This window comes from Urocampus carinirostris, chromosome 4 (assembly GCF_059441175.1).
Source record: "Urocampus carinirostris isolate Australia breed hairy pipefish chromosome 4, RoL_Ucar_1.0, whole genome shotgun sequence".
In the NCBI taxonomy this organism is placed as follows: Eukaryota; Metazoa; Chordata; class Actinopteri; order Syngnathiformes; family Syngnathidae; genus Urocampus; species Urocampus carinirostris.
In genome coordinates, this window is record NC_142352.1 from 28,949,569 (window position 1) to 28,970,002 (window position 20,434).

The 20,434-nt window shown below is 40.8% G+C and overlaps 1 protein-coding gene across 2 annotated transcripts; it reads left to right on the forward strand.

Annotated features, from left to right (window-relative positions):
• The first annotated feature begins 8,193 nt into the window (after nt 1-8,193).
• Nucleotides 8,194-20,434, forward strand: tipin (timeless interacting protein). Of its 2 annotated transcripts, none has more exons than XM_088334060.1 (8): nt 8,194-8,286; nt 10,687-10,786; nt 10,881-10,974; nt 15,793-15,868; nt 15,930-16,052; nt 16,116-16,170; nt 17,618-17,833; nt 20,223-20,434. In XM_088334060.1, the coding sequence occupies exons 2-8, from the start codon at nt 10,693-10,695 to the stop codon at nt 20,360-20,362; spliced, it is 798 nt and encodes a 265-aa protein (XP_088190186.1). In that variant the 5' UTR covers nt 8,194-8,286; nt 10,687-10,692; the 3' UTR covers nt 20,363-20,434. The 2 variants fall into 2 exon arrangements, with proteins under 2 accessions (XP_088190186.1, XP_088190185.1); XM_088334059.1 differs by having other exon boundaries at nt 8,223-8,286; nt 10,681-10,786.

A 20,434-nucleotide genomic window follows, 5' to 3' on the forward strand; every position in this document is an offset into this window, starting at 1 on the left:
ATGTCAGGATAGCCAGACAAAAGAATACGCAAGGTAGTGTTAGAGATTGTAACAATAGTGTCATGAAAAATAGTAAAATAACATGTAGCAGCAACACAAATGGACAAATAAGTACAAAAGTAAGATATAAATACCCATTTTTCCATACTTGGGAAATTATACATATAATAATCAGTATTGCATGTGTAACCGCGGTGTACGTGTCCCACCAAAGATCCACATTCACGCTGGACTGGATGATGAGGTTTTTATTATTACAGTTTCTGCAAATGGATGAGTCACAACATTAGCTTTTTCTGCTGGGTCTGATCTCTTTGATCTCTTTGTAGTACTCTGGTAAAACTGACAACAAAGCATATCAAAGAGCTGTCTTTTCACTTTACAGAAAATACATTTTAGAATATCACAATACATTTATAAATCTTTGCATTTTAACAAGATACTTTTAACAAGAGATCGTATAGTGGATTTTTAACGTTTACAATGAATTCAACATGTTTTTCTTTACTCTGAATTTTAACCAACATCATCCTTTTTTTTTAATGTATATGAAAAATAGGAATAAAAACAATAATGAGTATAAAAATGGGTACAATTTACCTGCAAATGGATGAGTCACAACATTAGCTTTTTCTGCTGGGTCTGATCTCTTTGATCTCTACAAGGGGAATTAATATTTAGTAAAACAGAAACAAAACGAAAATAAACCTAAACAGCTTGACAATATCAATCACATTACTATGCATGGTGAGAGATTTGTCAGCTGGGGTTATAAAGTTTAAAATTAACTTATTTTGTGGAGCACCAAAAGATATGTCTTACCTTTGTAGTACTCTGGTAAAACTGACAAAACCCCGCCTCCTGGTCACATGTTAGAAGCCAAAACCAAACCCCACCCCATACCAGCAGATGGCACTGTTGGACTCAGCATTGCAGGACATTTACCAAAAACTATACACATATTTTAGCAGGAATTTCAATAAAATAAAAGTTATTATTACACCCGTTACACATGCTAATTTAGAGTAGTGATGGCCCTGGAGTGAAAATGGTCTCTGAGCCCGTTGGTCCTTGTTTTAAGGGGTATGTCGTGTCTGCCATAGGGCAGCAGGTCAAAGAAGTGTTGGCCAGGGTGGAAAGAGTCCTTGGTAATAATGACGATGGCTCTGCTCTTGAGTAGCAAGCTGGTAATGTATTCCAGACTGGGTAGAGAGCAGCCAATGATTTTCTGGGCTATTTTGTGACAGCCCAAAAGTTTTAAGTTTTCCCCAAGTATAGTAAAAAGTGTAACAGAAATAACTTAAACCAGAAAAATGGGAACCTGAGTTCGCTGGAGCAAAGAATGGTGTCCACACAAGGTAACAAAATGGTAGTATTATTGAATAACAAGGACAGGATAACAGAACTTGTACAAAACTTTCAACCAGGTCAAGGGACCAGTGGAAGTATGCCAAACAAAATAACCCTGCTGAAAAGGGAACCAGCTAAATTGCCTAACTAATTTTCCCCCAGTAGTGGCAAGTCTCTAACTAATTATACTGCTCTAACTAATACAGTACAAGGGTGGCATTGCCCCCTCTTACCTGTTGTTGTGCGTAAAGGAAATATGTCGTCGAGTGGTACAGTATGTATAGAAGCATCTGTCTGACCTACCCCAGGGCAGACATTGCCAAAATACCAATCTGTAGGAGTATGCATGAGAGTGATGAAAAAGAGAGAGAAAAGGGGTGCTTTTATACTAACTACTAGCAACAGCTAATATTTGACAGGTTGAGTTAATTGATGGGCAGAACCAGGAAGTGTGGTAGCAGGTCCACCAATGGTTTGCCAGCAACAGTGCAGGAAACTGAAGACTGGCACGAGGGCTGGTGTCTTCGGGGTTGTGCAGGTGGGTGAATGAGATGGGCTGGGGCTTGGGCTGGAAGATATGCTGGCTCACACACCACACCGCTGGACTGGGGGTGGCTGGTCATCCTAGTCCAATGCTCTGGGGCTGCCTCTCCCTCAGGCGCTGTTCCCAGAGTTGGGATTGGCGTACTCTGGTGCTACCAGGGCCCCGGGAAGTTGGTTGGGACGGGTGGGGATGCTGCTCTGTTGGGACCCGATTTATATAGGATTGTGCATCTTAATTTTCTCCACCACACAAGCACCTTCTTTGATTTGGAAGACTATCCCCCCCAAGATTACGCAGATGGTAGATACTGGCTAACAAATGCATCTGATGGTTTCATTCTCAACCCTCTTTTAATTTTGCATCAACTAAAGGCAAATTATATTTTAAGCTAGGGAAATACCACATGATTGCCAGACCTTAGCCACTAATTATTTTGGACTTATGAAGATGGAGTCAGGAATCACATTGCTACATCTACTTTTCACCTCTACGGGTTTCCTGACTACTTGAGCCAGTTAGGAGTCAAAAATACTTGGGGAATGGCCAAAGTCTTATGAAGAGTTGTAAAGAAGACCACAAAAACATTTACACATACATGTGCGCGCAAAGCAAGGAACTATTTAACATTTTGATGACTCTATGCTATTGACACATGTTTTTATAATCTACGAATAAATCAATAAGTAATGTAATGTAATTATTAATGTAATGCACTTCTGTTTTAAAACATTGGCCTTCTGTTTTATTTTGCCCACCTTGATTTTTTTGGAGGTCACAATGTTTTCAGGGACCTAGATTAAAGAAAAAAACATTAGTGAAATGAACTCTTTTTGGGAAATCAAACTAAACATTCGAGAAGCCAAAAACGCTTTGCAAAAATCCTCCAAATGCAGGCAGGGAGAGTGGTGGTTGAGAACAAATTCACCACTGCATTGACATTTGCTGCAAAGACACTTGTGAAACACAAAACTCCGCGGCTGTGTAAAATTGATAGCAGTCAATCTGAGATGACTGACAAATCAGAACCTATAAAATCAAAAATACTTTTAGTTGTCTCGATTTTCTCTTTTTCTACTTCCATAGTAGTAATTTTGCAATATTGCTGTAGTAGTGCTCTTGTAATATTTCTCCAGTAATATTTTTATAGTATTTATGTAACCGCGTTGTACGTGTCCCACCAAAGATCCACATTCACGCTGGACTGGATGATGAGGTTTTTATTATTACAGTTCTGCAAATGGATGAGTCACAACATTAGCTTTTTCTGCTGGGTCTGATCTCTTTGATCTCTTTGTAGTACTCTGGTAAAACTGACAAAACCCCGCCTCCTGGTCACATGTTAGAAGCCAAAACCAAACCCCACCCCATACCAGCAGATGGCACTGTTGGACTCAGCATTGCAGGACATTTACCAAAAACTATACACATATTTTAGCAGGAATTTCAATAAAATAAAAGTTATTATTACACCCGTTACATACACCCCCCTGAAATTCTGCTAAATATGGGAGTGCTACACTAAACAGAAAAAAAAAATCACATGCCAAAAAGGCAAATACTGATGAAAAAGAGGAAACGAAAACTGGTACAGTATTACAAGGAACAAACTGAAGTGCATGTCAGTTCTAAAACTCTCCCAAAAAGGAGTGTGAAAAGAAAGGAGGCGATCAAACTCCTAACTAAGCACAGACTCAAAGATGCCTGTTACATCTCTGAAATATCAAACATTGTTCCTGTAGTTGTAAGTGCTCACATAGGCACAATTCTTGTTTCTTACTCAAGCTTTGTTACTCAAACTAAAAGTGCATCTCTACTGAACTTAAACTAGGAACTTGCAGATATTGCGGACAGAGGATTGTCACCTACCACATGGTCATTCATCTGACAAATAAGACGACCAGGAGGCCTGATGGACTGGCGGACCCTAAGACCATAACGGTTAGGTTGAGCACAAATAACCTGAGCTTGAAGGTCTGGGGCAGTCAAGTCTAAACAGTCAGTATCAGGGGAGTCTGCGTCCAGATGGTCAGTGTTCAATGGGGTCTCGTCTGGGAGACCCATACCCAAAGGGATCATGTTTTCAGAGCACTGTGATGGGCTTTCCGTATTGTCACTTGAAGTATGGTCAACATCTTGTTCGGGGATGTGCTGACTTCCTCGACTGGATGTATCAACACTGCGAGAGTCGGACTGGGCATCAGATCTGCTGTCTAGTGAGTTATCCTCTACCTCTGGATGAACTTGCTCTTCACCTGCCTGTATCACCCAGTTTACTATACGGACATCACTGTCTTCAACCGCGTCAGGTAAATCAGGGCATACATCACTTCCATGCATAGCAGCGTCAGACTCTGAGTGTTCAGATTCGCTGGCCAGATCATCCTCACAGGGCAAGAAGCTAACAGAGAGCAGCAAATTCCTGTGAACTACCTTCTCTTTGCCCGTCAGACAATCCTTGACTCTGTAGACATTGAGATCAGGCTTGACTGATATGACTTCATACGGGGTTGACTCCCACTTATCTGCAACTTTGCGTTTCCCCGGGACATTGTAGTAGCCTGACGTCAGATCCATTGTGGAGAAAAAGGCATTTCCCCCAAGTGCGGCCAAAGCATCAGCTTGATGCGGTAGTGGGTAGGCATCCTTTATGGTTCTTGCATTAAGCCTTCTGTAATCAGTACATACCCTTAGTTCTCCATTCCGCTTCCATATGAGAACAAGCGCAGATGCATAGTCGCTAGTCGACTTCTGAATAATTCCTTTCTCTTCCATCTCGTTCAGAGTCGTCCTCAGTTTTTCATACTGACTTGGTGGTATACGTCTGTAGGGTAGACGGAACGGCTTATCATCAACAAGGTGGATACGATGTACAAACTCTTTGGCCTCTCCACAGTCCATCTTATGGCGAGAAAAGATTGACTCGAATTGTTCGATGATATGAAGGAGCTTGTCTTTACACTGCAGCGAAACCTCACATGACTTCAGGTCAATGTCTTGCAGTCCCAGAGCTTTCAATGCACGCATCATGTCCTCTTCTGACCTGGGTCGGACCTCTTTGCTCTGTACACTCTGCACGTTGCACTTGACCTCCTCTGCATTGGGCAGGTCTTCCGCTGCGATACAAGGAGACACATCTGCAATTTTCCTGTTTCTTCTCAGCACCACAACTCTGTCCGTGGGTTCAGCGTCACGCAACTCTTGATCTTTACTGTCCCTACCTTGTCTGGAATGCAATCACCTCTCCATCTCTCTGTGTTGGAAAGCATTGACAGGAATTGACTGTGGTTATCGGACAGACCGTTGTCAGGAGTGGAAACTAATCTCCAATAGCCATCAGTACTTTTCAATTGAGTCAAAATATATTTGATGGCATTGCTGCCAAGGATCATCTGTTCTGTCTGGCCTGGCACCACCATTACTGGTATTATCATTTGGCACCCGTAAACTGTGACGTGAATGTCGTACATATCTCTGGGAGAAACTTGGTGTCCACCGCAGCCTACAATGACATAATCATCGGCCGTGTAACTCATCATATCAGGGAATTGCTGCAGGAGGTACTTAGCTGTGTCCTCACTTACTGTACAAGCCATCGACCCGCTGTCCAACAGCGCTCTGAAAGTGGGGCCTTCTTGCACAAGTACAGGTGTGTAAAACAGTTCGTCAGTCTCCGCTATTCTCTGAAACCCCTGAAAGATCAGCTTCTTCGATGGAGGTATCTTGTTGCTATACAACTCATAAATTGATTTATTGTCTTGCATGTCAGGCTTCACATTAGTGGTGGGAGGTATACTCAGTTGATCTGCACTGTTCTCCCCTAAGCGCAGATCAGTTAGTTTCCCTGAGGCAGCGGGACAACTTTCGTCACTGGACAATCACGTCGAGAATGCCCTGGGGCATGGCAGTGAAAGCAAAGGTTTTTGTCTCGGCAATGAGAGAGAGCACTGTGTTCGACTTCTTTGCAAATGATACATGGCTTGGCAGTGAAACCATTTATTCTGGCTCCAGGTCGCCTGGTTGGAGCTCCCCCTCTCTCTTGAAACTGGTTCGAGGTAACACGTATCAGAACTTTCTCCAACATACTAATAACGTCCGTTAGAGAGACATACTGTGGGCTCGAAGTCTGAGGTGGCTCGTGCACGAGGGTTGGACCATGGTTCACCTCAGCTTTGTGTACGGCAATTTCCGCTCTATTCGCAGGTTGTTGTAGGGAATCTGCTTTGTAGCTCTTCTCAGCATGGTATTCATTCAGCACCTCTAGTACCTCACATGCTGACCACTTTTCGATGGTTTTTGATCTGTAAGTGAGTGCCAGTTCCTTGCATGGGCAGTTCCTAATAAACATGCGAGTAACCTCTATTTCAGGGTTGTCAAATGTTTTGCCCTGCTCTCTCAAGCACTCAGAGGCAAGGTCAGCTGCTCTGTTTAGTCTCAGCCAGTAGTCATAGGGGTCTTCCTGGTCTTTGGGCAAAGTTGAATAAAAGTCAGCTAAAGGGACAGCAGAGTACTTGGTACAGCTAAAGTATTTCCTGAGAAGACTATAAATCATGTCAGGGCGGGTATAGACGTCTATATTACTGTTTCTAATGCTAAACCTAACTACATCTTTAGCTTTTCCTCTCAAATGTATAAGGATTTCCTCTGCTTGCTCTTCAAGTCTCACATCACTCCTTTTTATAAATGTCCTCATTAGATCTTCCCACTCATGTATTGTTATTGAGTCTGAGCCATCCCCAATAAATGACGGCGGTTCCTTAACCTTTCTCTGCGTAACCACCTGACTCAATCTGTTTGCTACATCTTGTGTGGCAGCAGCGTTAGGAGCTACTATATTATGTGACTGTATATTTGAGAATATGCTATCAGCCAATTTATGTCCTATCTCCTGAATAATATTTGTCATGTGATCAGCTAAACCCTCAGAAATTTCACTCGTGGAATTTGGCGTAGATGTGGGTCTGACCTGAGGTGAAGGTAGGCTAGCATGTTGGTCAGCTGCATTATGGGTGCTCACACTGGAACTTGCCTCTACTCTATGTGTAGCACCACCTGGGGTAGAACTATTATCAGAGGGGATGGGGGTAAACATGCCCCTGCCCCTGCCAAAGTGAATAGGTGTGTCAAATTGTGGAGCTAACACATTGCTCTGATTAAACATGTTTCAAAGATTAACAGAAAAAAATGTAAATAAGTCAAAATCACAAAATAAATCAGCAGCCTTCGTATCACTGTGACACTGCACTGTAATGAGCTAAACAATATCGCTCATGTAACTAAAATTTCAAATACTGTGAGCTCATGTGGCAGGTAGGACAGTCCTCGGTTCGGCGAGTTTGATAGAAGTCACGGGTCACGGCACCAATGTAACCGCGTTGTACGTGTCCCACCAAAGATCCACATTCACGCTGGACTGGATGATGAGGTTTTTATTATTACAGTTCTGCAAATGGATGAGTCACAACATTAGCTTTTTCTGCTGGGTCTGATCTCTTTGATCTCTTTGTAGTACTCTGGTAAAACTGACAAAACCCCGCCTCCTGGTCACATGTTAGAAGCCAAAACCAAACCCCACCCCATACCAGCAGATGGCACTGTTGGACTCAGCATTGCAGGACATTTACCAAAAACTATACACATATTTTAGCAGGAATTTCAATAAAATAAAAGTTATTATTACACCCGTTACATTTATATAGTAGTTTTTTTTTCAGAATGAAAATAAAATAATATATTTGATCCCTGTTTTTGAGCACTAAATGAGATTTTTAGGTTGTTTTTTCTGGACGATTTTGTAGTATTTTTGTCGTATTTCTGGTGTAATAATTTTGTTTTAACACATACAGGGACAATGGGGGCGAAAATGGCACAAAAATAACTGTATTAGTGGTACTCTATTGACTATTACTGTACTCTTACTATCATTACATTTAGATTTTTTAAGGCGGGTCGGATAAAAAACCAGACCGCCTGTGGCCCGTATTTATTTAATGTTAATTAAAATAATGAGATATTAGGTACTACAATCTAGGATCCAAATAAGAGGGATACTTGAAAAAATATAAACCAGTTACGTTTACTGTTTTAAGTTTTTTTCTAGTATGCATTGAATGAAAATTTTATGAAAACAAAAAGTAATAGCAAATATACTAACCACGTGCTGCACCGACCAGAAAAATAAACGCGACGCATAATGTTGATTGTCACTTAATTGAGAAATCACATGACTGTGTAGCCCCCAAAAAATAAAGAAAACATTTTCCACACCCAACATGGCGTTTACGTAAACGTATGAGTCGTGGCGGAAACGGAAGTCCCGTGCTTTTCAAGCGTCAACTCACAACCCGGAAGCCACTTGTCTAGTCGTCCGCTTTGCTCACTGAGCTGAGTTTTCGGTAAGTCAAGTGTTTATCTAAATTTATGTGGTTTTTGAAGTCACAACTCCTATGATGCGTTTAACATGAACATAGTCCGAAAAAATAGGGCGTTTCCTCTTTCTTATGAAGTGTATTGTTGTGATAAACATGGCACTGCTTTTGCCATTAGCTTCGCGCTTCATATTCTGATTTGGTTCCCGCCAAACAGCAGCTGAGCGTCAGTGATGGGTAATTCGCGAATGTAATGGCTCAATGAGCCGACTCTTTAAAGTGAACGGGAGCTTGCTTTGTCTCTCTTTCTCTCCCCCTTTCTCTCTTTCCGTTTTTCTCTTACCATCTTTCTCATTGTCTCGCCCAATCTTTATCTTTATCGCTGTATTTCTGTTTCGCCTTCCCTCTATATTTTTTCATTCTACCCTTCGTTTTATTTTCTTTCTCTTGTTTTAGCTCCTTCTTTCTTTCTATATCCCTCTTTCTATCATTTGCCCTCCGTATTTCTTCTTCGCTCCCCTGTCCCCTTGTTCCCTCTTTCTTTTTCTTTCTCTTTCTTTTTTACTCCCCTCTCCTTTTCTCCAAAATTCTCTTCATCTTTCTTAATTTTTACATATTCATAATTCTCTTTTTCCTCTCTCATTCTCCCCTTCTCTTTCGCCCTCTCTCTCGCTCTCTCTGAAGGTGCTTGTGTCTGGTCAATATGAGTGGCATCCTCTCTTGTTGCTGTTGCTTATTGTAAACAATTTCAACATTCAAAGTAGGTAAAAGTTCTCTTTATTTTGAAACAATAAAAGCTCAAATAATGTAATAGCATAACACATTTTTGACGTCCCCTGCCCACTGCCCGGAGATGGCTGAGTTGGGCTCCAGCACCCCCGAGCCCCTAATAAGGATAAGCGGTACAGCTAATGAGGAGAGATGAGATTTTCGACGTGAATGTATTTTCTGCACACTGATTAATTATTATTTGTACTATGAAATGAAAATGAAATGATCTGCATTTATATAGCGCTTTTCAAGTCAATGACTTCCCAAAGCACTTTACATTATGCTTCACATTTCCCAATAGCGACCGTGATCTGTGCAGCCATGTAAGGAGCTAACCTGCTTATTGGGGGTGTTGAGGGTTCAGTGTCTTACCCAAGGACACTTCGGCATGTAACACGAACAAGTCGGGATTCGAACTGGGATCCCTTAGTCCTAAAACGATCGCTCTACCTCCTGAGCTACTGCCTCCCCAGTACTGCCGTAATACATAAGTAAAAAGGAAAAAAAGTTGCAGAACCGTCTGGGAGCCAAAAGACTCAGGCCAAAAGTGAACCAGGTTGAAAGATTCGGTGGTCTGAAAAGAGCCGAAATTCCCTTCACTACTGGGCATGTTGTGATGAGGAGCCGGAAGTGGCAGTAGCAAATAATAACACACATGCTTGATGAAAGGATCTGGTTATACTTGGCTAAAGTCTCTTCCACAGATTGTATTAATCGTTTTCTACTTAGCTGTAGTCGATAAAATTGTAGGTACCCCATATATTCTATAATCGACATAACGGAAGGTAGTGATGTTATGTCCCATAATCCTGAATGTACCACTATGTTGGTCTGAGGCTTTAGTCACGATCCTCTCCAGAAAGCTGTAGAATAAAGTTGGAAAGAGAATGCAGACTTGTCTCACACCAATTGTGGTTTCAAACCAGGCTCTAATGGTACCATTGATTAGTATCGCACTGTTGGCATCGACATACAGCTGTTCAATGGTCTGTACTAGTTTCTGGCCTATGTTGTATTTCCTCAAGTTGGCCCACTAAGCGGCTTGCCATACTCTGTCAAACGCCCTCTTAAAATTCAAGAAGACATGATAGAGGTTTCCATGGTGTTGTTGAGACTTCTTGCCGAAGATGCTCAGATTGAAAATCTATTCTGTGGTGCTCCTTCACTTCCTGAAACCTGCCTGTTCTTCAGCTAGGATTTTTTTTGTGTGTGGTTTCAGGCTGTTCAGTAGGAATTTTGGCATACCTTTACTTGCATGGCTGTTGAGACTGATGGTTCTGTAGTGGAACATATTTGGAGGTTTCATTACTGATACCAAAGCTGGAATTATTTGGGAAACAACATTTTACTTTTGAAGATATTTTGTTGCCTTCATGTGGACGTTATTGGAAAACAAAAATGTGGCGTAAAGAATGCTTTCATCTTCCTCTGCCTTTGAGTGATTTTGTGGGCCCAGACCGTTTTGTTCATATTATGGCTTTTAGAGGAAATTGAAAAAAAAATGCCCTTACGTAGAAATAGGCGGTGTTATTGTTTAGCCAATCTCAATGCAAAACACAGTACATGGTAATAAATCCACAACATTGTGAAACTGCAAAGATTAACCACAATACAGCGAGAGGATTACTGTACATTTGATATTTTCTCCAGGACCAGGACGCCATGGTTAGAACGGTTGAAAACGACAACTTCGAGACCTTCTCTCCACTTCCTCCCCCACTGTCACCTGGCCAGCAAGAAGACCCCTTTGGCAATGGTGAGAAGCAAGGCATTAGCTGCTTTTCAAAACCGTTAAATAACATGGTAAAGAAAATGAAATCCTCGTTATGTGTGCATTGGCCTCCACACAGCTGAAGAAAGTGGCGAAGTGTCAAAGCTTGCTGAGGTTCCTGCTGCCAAACGAAGGGTAGTGAAGAAACCACAGCCCAAACTCGACTCCAACAGGTTCACTATTTTTTGAATAATATATATTTATAATATTTATAAATGTGGCAGCACGGCAGCGCAGTGGTTAGCGCATATGCGGCACAGTACTGAGGTCATGGGTATAAACCTTCTTTTGTGGAGTTTGCATGTTCTCCCCGTGCCAGCGTGGGTTTTCTCCGGGCACTCTGGTTTCCTCCCACATTCCAAAAACATGCATGTCAGGTTAATTGGCCGATCCAGATTGTCCCTAGTTGTGAATGAGCGAGTATAATGAGGATAAGCAGTGCAAATAATGGATGGATTCTAAATGTGATTTTTTTTTATTTTATATATATATATATATATATATATATATATATACTTTTTTAAATATAAATACTAATGAGTTGACAAATTTGTATTTTCTTAACATAACATGAAGCTCACCTAGAGCAGTGTTTCTCAACTGGTCTGACTTAAGGACTCACCAATCCAATTTAATTACAAGCTGCGACCCAAATCAAGAAAATATTTCCACTTTTCAAATTTATTGAATGAAAAGTGAACTGAAATCATGCAGCCGCGATCCATTATCCCCGATCTCATATTGCTAAGACCAGGGTCTGAAAGAGCAAATTTGTGTCATGCATGGCAGCATTTTTCCCTCTGTTCTTTCCACCTGAAATAAACACCACCTGTGCGGCTGTGATCCATTATCTCTGGTTGACTATTGCCACAAGCAGGTATAGATTAACCCCTTAACGTTCCGGTCAGCGGGCCAGCAGACTGTTGATAAACAAAGTCGTGTCTTCATGATGTCACCAGTCACTGAAATAAATCATGCCACGTATCATTGGAAATCTTGAACTTTTGGGATTTAATATATTACCATATTTTCCGCACTATAAGGCGCACATAAGATCTGTTTTTTTTTTTTTTTTTTTTAAAGCAGACTATGCGCCTTATAATCCGGTGCGCCTTATATATGGATCAATATTGAATTGTAAGGTCTTGCAACTACGAGAAACGGCCGCCGACTCCATTTTTCGCGTATAAGAAGAAGTGCGCTGTGCATACTGGGAAATATTAAACAATGATTCTCTTTCATTCGTGCATTTGTATAAAGAAATGGCTCCTGTTAAGAGACACGCGTACAACGCAGAGTTTAAACTCAAGGCGATCAGTCACGCAGCACAACACGGCAATAGAGCAGCAGCGAGAGAGTTAAACATAAATGAATCGATGGTACAGAAGGAGAGGAAGGATGAAGATAAGCTCCGCCAAGTAAGGAAAACTCAACAAAGTTTTCGTGGCAATAAAGCAAGATGGCCAGAGTTAGAGGAGACACTTGAACAGTGGGTTGTTCAACAAAGAGCGGCAAGCAGAAGTGTCAGTACGATAACTATTCGCATGAAGGCAACACCGCTGGCACGGGAACTTAATATTAAAGAATTCAGAGGTGGTCCTACTTGGTGCTTTCGATTTATGAAAAGATGCAATCCCTCCATCCGTACACGAACTACTGTTTCACAGCAACTGCCAGCTGACTTCGAGGAAAAGCTGGCCACTTTCCGCACATTTTGCAAAAACAAGATTACTGAAGAAAAAATCCGGCCAGAGCATATCATTAATATGGACGAGGTTCCACTCACCTTCGATATTCCTGTGAACCGCACAGTGGATAAAACGGGAGCACGTACAGTGATTGTACGCACCACAGGGAATGAGAAATCCTCCTTCACTGTAGTTTTCGCCTGCCAGGCTAATGGCCAGAAACTTCCACCCATGGTTATTTTCAAGAGGAAAACTTTGCCAAAAGAAAACTTTCCAGCCGGCATAGTCATCAAAGCTAACTCGAAGGGATGGATGGATGAAGAAAAGATGATTGAATGGTTGAGAGAAATTTATGCGAAGAGACCGGGTGGCTTTTTTCACACAGCTCCGTCCCTATTGATCTCCGACTCCATGCGCTCACATATCACTGATAGTGTCAAAAACCAAGTGAAGCACACTAATTCAGTGCTTGCCGTCATTCCGGGTGGATTGAAAAAAGAACTCCAGCCGCTTGATGTTGGTGTCAACAGGGCATTCAAAGCCAGACTGCGTACTGCGTGGGAGCAGTGGATGACAGAAGGTGAACACACGTTCACCAAGACGGGGAGACAGCGCCGGTCGACATACGCCACCATCTGTCAGTGGCTCGTAAATGCATGGGCTGAAATATCAGTCTCAACTTTGGTCCGAGCTTTCAAGAAGACGGGAATTGTCCCCGAACAACCAGGCAACAACAGCGACACTGACTCGATTAATGACGACCTTGATGAAACGGAGCCGGACGTGTCGGATGGCCCATTCTCTGAGATGGTCAATTCGAACACTACAGAAGAAGAATTTGAGGGATTCGTCGATGAGGAGCTTATAGAGTGATCTTTGTTTTTCTTTTGTGTGTTTACGTTTTACATTTTACAGTTATTATGTTACTGCTTTATTGTTATTGTTTTGCACTTGTTGTATTTGCACATTACGAGTGTCACTTTATTGCGATTGCACTAACGTTTCATTTAAAATAACAGTATCAGACGTTTTTTTGCGTGTTGACTAAATGGAGGAAAAGTAAAATGTTATGCCCTGATGTTGTTCAAAGATGTTAAAGATGTGTCACGAAAATGCTTCAGAGAAAATCAGAGAAAAATAATAAAACAGCTGTTTATTTATTTTGGGAGTGAATGGAGTTGTGGAAAGCTTGTTTGTTATCAATAAAGTTTGACTGACCTATCTGACTGTTTTGTTGACATTCCCTTTAGCGTGGCACATTTTATTTACCGTAAATAGCCCTTAATCACAAAAATGTCTTGAAGGACTGCACAGGATTACAATTACAAAATTGCACAATTACCTGATCTTAAACCAGCATGCACTTATAGCGCCTTATAATGGGGTGCGTCTTATGTATGGCAAAAGTTTTAAAATATATCATTCATTGAAGGTGCGCCTTATAACACGGTGCGCCTTATAGTGCGGAAAATACGCTATTTCAAATTGTAGTCATCACAGAAAAAAACTCAGGCTGAAACAAGATACTAAAAAACTCACAAATGATGTCCTCTGGCAGTCATCAAACAAGATCATTCTTTTCAAACATGGAATCATTAGATCCAGGACTGTCGCGTGAACCCAACCGTGTAAAGTATTTACTCCAAAACAAGATAATGCCGACGGATAAAAAAAAAATAAATAAATAAAAGAATTCCTGCATTGCTTACCTTGTTGTAATCAGTTTGTTCTGCTCCAGAATTTCCCTTTAAAAATAAACAGACTCGACAGATGATTTCCTATATGGCCTTGAGCCTCTGACCTTTTGATTGACACCACTCTTGGCCAATTGCAGGTTTTTTTACGGTCCAAAACCTGCATTAGCCTATAAAGGCCTGTATTGATAAATTGGATATCGCCCCCTTCAGGTCCAAATATCTTTAGCCAGTAGTAACTGATTCAAATGACGATTGACACATTGGTTAGCTAATGAAATCTGAACTACAAACTCGTCAGTGCTATAAAAAATGTTTAAATACAATAATTTTTAACTATTTACAATTCAACTTCTAACCAGTGTAGACTGAAAGAAGACAGAACCTCTGAAAAACACGCAAAATTATCAATTGATAAGTGTATAATAAAAACATAAATATCATTAGTCAATATTGGCATTTGGGAACACATAGTGCTGAGCCTTGAGGGAGTGATTCAGATTCGTCTGAATCACTCCCTCAATGCACACTTTTTTGAACTATCATTAGAATGAGTCCCAATAAGGATCAATTTCCTGCTTTAGCTCATTTTTTAAAATTTCCTCTCAGTCTTTTTCCCCCCCTATTGCAATATTCCTCCTGCTGCGACACACTCGCCCCAGCCCTTCTAAAATTCGCCTTCTCTGATCAGCAAACATAAACAGCTTAATAACCAATCAACCAATTAACGCAAAAGCATGTTGCCTGGGATCTTTTATAGAATGAGATTTTTAAAGATTATTCTGATTAACTTCACATATATATATATATATATATGTAGACAATCCCCTAATTACGACAATGTGACTTACGAAAAACGGTAGATATGAACATTTTTTTCGGTACGTCTGAAAATATTCGGACATTGCTGTAAGTTAGATTTTGTATTGTGTGCACCTTTTCCCGAGTACAGGCCAGTACTATAGTGCTTTTTTTTGCCGCTACCAGAATGTGGCGCTGTGAGAGTTCACCCAGCATCAGACCCCGAAGAAGAATTCCAGCTTCTACTTCCTAGTTCGTTTGTAAAGATACTACGTGTACTTTGACATTTTTATTGTTTAATATCTCGTGCAACCATTCAATATGGTTGGTGTAAAGTGTAAAGAATAAGTGAGCCGTTTCTTTTTAAATGAAAGTGGAATCACAAAGATTGATGCGGTTGAGAAAATGGTCGGATCGCTTTTTTTCCGCCCACTTTCTACCACGGAGGCGGAAGTAGCCTAACTCTTGAAGCCCGTCTTCCACAAATAAGTTAAACTTGACTTTATTTATCTTATAGAGCATGTTATTTTATGAGATGTTTATTTTTTAGTACAAAACAATTCAGGTTACTTATACAACCCTTAACATATTTACATAAACCTTAAACATACAAAATATAGCACTGAAGCAAATTACAAATAAATTCAACTTACGAACGATCGTCGTAAGTAGGCAGTATCTGTATATTTAAAAAGCATGATCATAATTGTTAATAATACTAGTTTATGAAACCGTGGTGACCTGCCAGGGTTTTTATATGGTATGGTAAAGCTGCACTAAAGATGAGAGTAATAACGTTCTTCCTCAGGCTGATATCAGAAAAAGGTCTCCCGGCCCTGGGAACGCTTTTCGACAACGAACGTTTTAAAGGCAAAGGGCATGAGGTGAGACGCATCGACCTGTGTACTCAACTCTCGTCCGGAGTCACATGCATTCTATTTCCAGGCGGAGGATTTGCGGCTGCTGATGCAAAAGATGGAGAATTGGGCACACAGGTTGTACCCTAAACTGCAGTTTGAAGATTTCATTGAAAAAGTGGAGAAGCTGGGAGCTAAAAAAGAAGTTCAGGTACAGGACAGAATAAGCATTTTTGCCACGTGCTGCATTTGTAAAAGGTGTTCTATTTGACAGACGTGTCTCAAAAGAATTCGTCTGGACATGCCGCTGACAAATGAAGATTTTATTGGTGAGTGCTAATTCCGGGAAACATCCTTGATTTTGGAGTGTACCGTATTTTCCGCACTATAAAGCACACCTGCAAAAATGGTCTAGGTAAGGGTGGGTGGATCTAGGCAAATATCGATTTTATCGATACTTAGTGAGTACTTGGATTGGATTGATTCTATTGTCTTAAAATCGATACTGTCTTCCTATTTTAACTATCATGATAATAACATAGTTAGTGTGTCGTAAGAGTATTGACCCTTTGCACACACATGATCCAACCACGTGACGACACCGTGACGGACGGCAGCAAACCATAATAAACAGTACTCCGCGTGTGTGGGCCAATAAACAGTAGACAACAACAACAACAAAAAACAGCTATACTTCTAAACACTTTTTTAAAATAACTAGTCAAACGAATATTGTCAAGCTGTCTGATGAGGTGGCTAACCTTGTCGGAAAGCTCAAAGGGCGCTATTTAGAGAAACTGAGGATAGCAGGGCTAGCTACCAAACCCATACCTTCTTCCTCCTGACATATTTACACATCTATAGCGACCAGTCTGACAGACTTCAGTACACATGATTTGTAGCACTATACTTGAAATGAAATATCCCAATACACTGGTGCTGATCTAAAAGCCTTTAAAAAGGGGAATGCTTACCAGTTCTTTGTTGCTGGCTGGAATACCGGTATCCGTTGCTCATTGACGGGGAGGCACCTCATAATGGGAAAAGTAAGACACTAACGTTAGCTGTGTATGCTAAGCTGTTTTATCCAGGCTTCCATTAAATCTCAAATCGACCGTAACTGATAGCTGCTCAAATTGTTTATCATTTTTATTTTAGCTACAGTAACACTAGCCAACTTATTGGTAGCTAAATTGAGTCTTTGGCGTGACTCGTTGTGGCTAATTTCAACTCCCCTGCATGATTTCACCCCGCTCCAGCGAATGCGCACTCTGTTTTTTGTTTTAGTCATGCAATCAATATTCCTTAATAAACACATCATACAGACTACAATCGTGACACTCGTTCGTTAAAGGGATACAATAAAATGCTAAATTGGGCTTAGAACCTTGCTGGTTTTGCACATTACACCGCACAGCAAGAAATCACCATCACAAAAAGTCGTGGTTATATTCTCCTGTCGTGGTTATTGATATTTGCTTCAACTCAACTGTTGTCTGCTAGGGTCCTTCTGCCGCCCGTCATGGTGCTTATAATACCTGCAAATGGGTCAAATCCTGAAAATTGTTGTTGAACTATTGATCCCAGGAAAATGGTATTGATCTGATCCAAGTATTGGCTTATGATTTGATATTGTCGATATTTGGCTCACCCCTGGTTTGCATATAAGGCATACCAGATAAGGCACACGTTTAAATTTCTGGTCAATTTGGGGTTTTTGGCTGCGCCTTATAGTCCAGATAATACAGTATGTCAAAATCTCTCATTTATGTGTAGGTATTGAGGAGCCTCCCCCTGACGCTGGCACTTTGGTGGATTCCGATCCATCGAGTAGCCAAATGCTGCCCGACAACATACACGATCTGGTACATTCCACCCCGGTGCCCTCGGCCTCTCCTAGCTTCACCCTCACAGATGAGCAGCGGCAACGCATTGAACTGAACAGACAACGTGCCCTGGAGACCAGGACAGCTCGCATGCAGCAACAAGCGGGTAAGTTTATTTTTCGATTTAAGGCAACTTATTGTCAGCTATTTCATTATTACTCCGAAAAGGAGGTACAGTGTGGAGGTGAAACGAGTCGATAAAATCGATTAGAAATGACTTTTGAAAACGTTTGCAAGTAATTTCATCATTGATTCGTTGCGTCGCGCGATTTATGAGTCAATAAATTAAAAGCAAATAAGAACATTGAATTTTATTGTGTGCTGCTGGCTGGCCACCAGTTTAGGGGGTCCCCTGCCTACTGCCTGAAGATAACTTGGATGGGCTCCAGCACCCCCATGACCCTACTGAGGATAAGCAGTGCAGATATTGGATGGAAGGGTTGTAGGACGACTTTGTACAAACAAAATTGGCATGAAACGGTCAAACACTGAAAAGTTTTCAAGGGAACAGAAAATGCTGCAGAAATACAGAGAAATAAATCAGAAAATAAAGTAAAAAGAAAAATAATAATGATGACAACACGAGAGATAGTTTTTTATTATACATCATTGGAAATGTTTATTATATTCTGAGATGTAATTAAAAAAACATTCGTTGACATTTTAATAAGTGTGTACTGTACATATTTGATACTGTTTTGGGGGGGATTTTTTTGCTACAGAAACTAAAATGTGTTGCTCCTTGTTTTTGTTTAGTATAAGTATAATAAATGTAATATGATCTTTGGATAAAGAGTTAGGAAAAGACCATCTGCCATATTTGCAGGTGTACAGTATACATTTGTATGCATTTTTTAAATTTGAGTAATTTGACAACACTTTATTGTTTTATATTATAGGATATTCTGGTGTTCTGTGCACTATTTCTATATCTGTCCAAAACTTCAATATTTGAAGTAAGAAGAGAAAGATAAAAAATGTGTTTTTAAAAATTTGATTCATCGATTAATCCAAAAAATAATCAACTGATTCATCAATTATTAAAATAATCATTAGTTGCAGCCCTAGTACAGTGATACTTCTTCAAACAAGATTAATCATTTCTGGATCGTGCTCGTGAACCACCTATGCTCTTAGGCAGAGGGAAGGAAAGCTACTGGACTAAGTCTAGGTTTGATCCGTCAAAATTAATTTGAAGTGCTTGGCCAATTAAATGTGCCGACCAATCAGGGGCAAGTTTTGACGGCACTACCCAATTACGACAAGGCAAAGTTTGCAAGCAGCGTGTGCACGACTGTGATGGGCTGGTGCAAATCGTTAGTGAAGCAGCGGCCACAAAATTGGCCACTTAAACAGACAACGGCGCAACGTGACAGCTGGTCGCTTTAGTGGCTCGTTACAATGAAAATGACTATATGAATTAATTCAGACTCTGAGGAAAGTCAGAAGAGTGCAAAGTAATGGTGATAAACAGCAGGTGCTCCGTAGATTGTCATGGCATCCTGGAATTGTCGGGAACAACAGCAAGCCTGAAGGTCCTACTGCTAGGGTTAGGCTGATAACTTTTAAGCCGCTAATACCAAGCATGTAGCTCACCAACGGCAGATCTAATACCAAGGAAACAGATGACCTGGAGTTACAACTCATGGGAAACTGCTACATCCCTGACTCTTGCGTTTTAATTATTACAGCGACTTTGTTGAAGTCTTGGTTACCCGATGCTAGTGTGCAGCTAGCCAGCCGGTCTCTAAATCGCTTTTTTACTCTAAAAGGAGAACCCCTTCAATGTATTCATTTAATTAAAGTCAAACTCAGTCCGTAAGGAAGTTTGCATGTCACTCTAAGTTGTCAAAAAAAAAGCACATTTTTTATATTAAAATTGTAAATCATATCAAAATTGCATTACAAAATCGAAATGTTTTTTTTTTCTTCTAAAATCGTGAAGCCCTAGTATTAGTGGTTGATTTTGATACGCCCATTTCTGTGTTTGTTACCGCTCGAGAAAGAGATGCTATTGCACAGTAGGGGAGTCTCGGCAGAGATTACAAGACATTCAACCAGGCATAGGGAACCACCCAGAGTAGACGATTGACTTACCCTGAGCTGGGTAACCTGCTCCTAACTGTCGTGCAGTCCTTATTTCAAGATTTGACTCCCTTTGAAAAACGAGTCGGCAAAAAAATAAGACCTGTTAGATATCAAAGCGAATGCAGATCTTTTGTCATTGCTCACTGCGGGCAGACCACGCACGCCAGGACAGAACCTGCGATTATGTTAGCAATCGTTAGCAAACATTGCATGGAATTGAAAAACCAAATCCCTCCATTTCTACGTTTACTCCATCGGTGATTCACAAAAGACGAAAATCCCGACCTGGACGAGTTTTGTTTATACGTTGTAGACTAATCATCAGCCATTTTTGTCAACTTATCATTGCAGCTCTACTGTGTTTACAGCTACAATTATCCATGCCTTTTTTCCAATTGTGTTTTCAGACTCACAGACGGTTGACTTAGAGTCCTCTGAGAACACGGAACATGGTACCCACTCTGAAAGACCAGAGGACGAAGGGGAGCTCCTCGAGAAAGATGTGACTGAGCCCACCCGTGCAGACATCAAGGAAGATACTGAATGACTTACCACACACACTCATAATGTTATTGATCGTTTAATGTATGTTATAATTAAAAGGGACAATTCATCATCA

Excerpts from the sequence above, each read along its gene's own strand:
- tipin (XM_088334060.1), top strand. The coding sequence starts at position 10,693 with ATGGTTAGAACGGTTGAAAACGACAACTTCGAGACCTTCTCTCCACTT. Across the intron at positions 10,787-10,880 it reads AGAAGACCCCTTTGGCAATG|CTGAAGAAAGTGGCGAAGTG; the intron begins GTGAGAAGCAAG and ends GCCTCCACACAG. Across the intron at positions 17,834-20,222 it reads TCGCATGCAGCAACAAGCGG|ACTCACAGACGGTTGACTTA; the intron begins GTAAGTTTATTT and ends TTGTGTTTTCAG.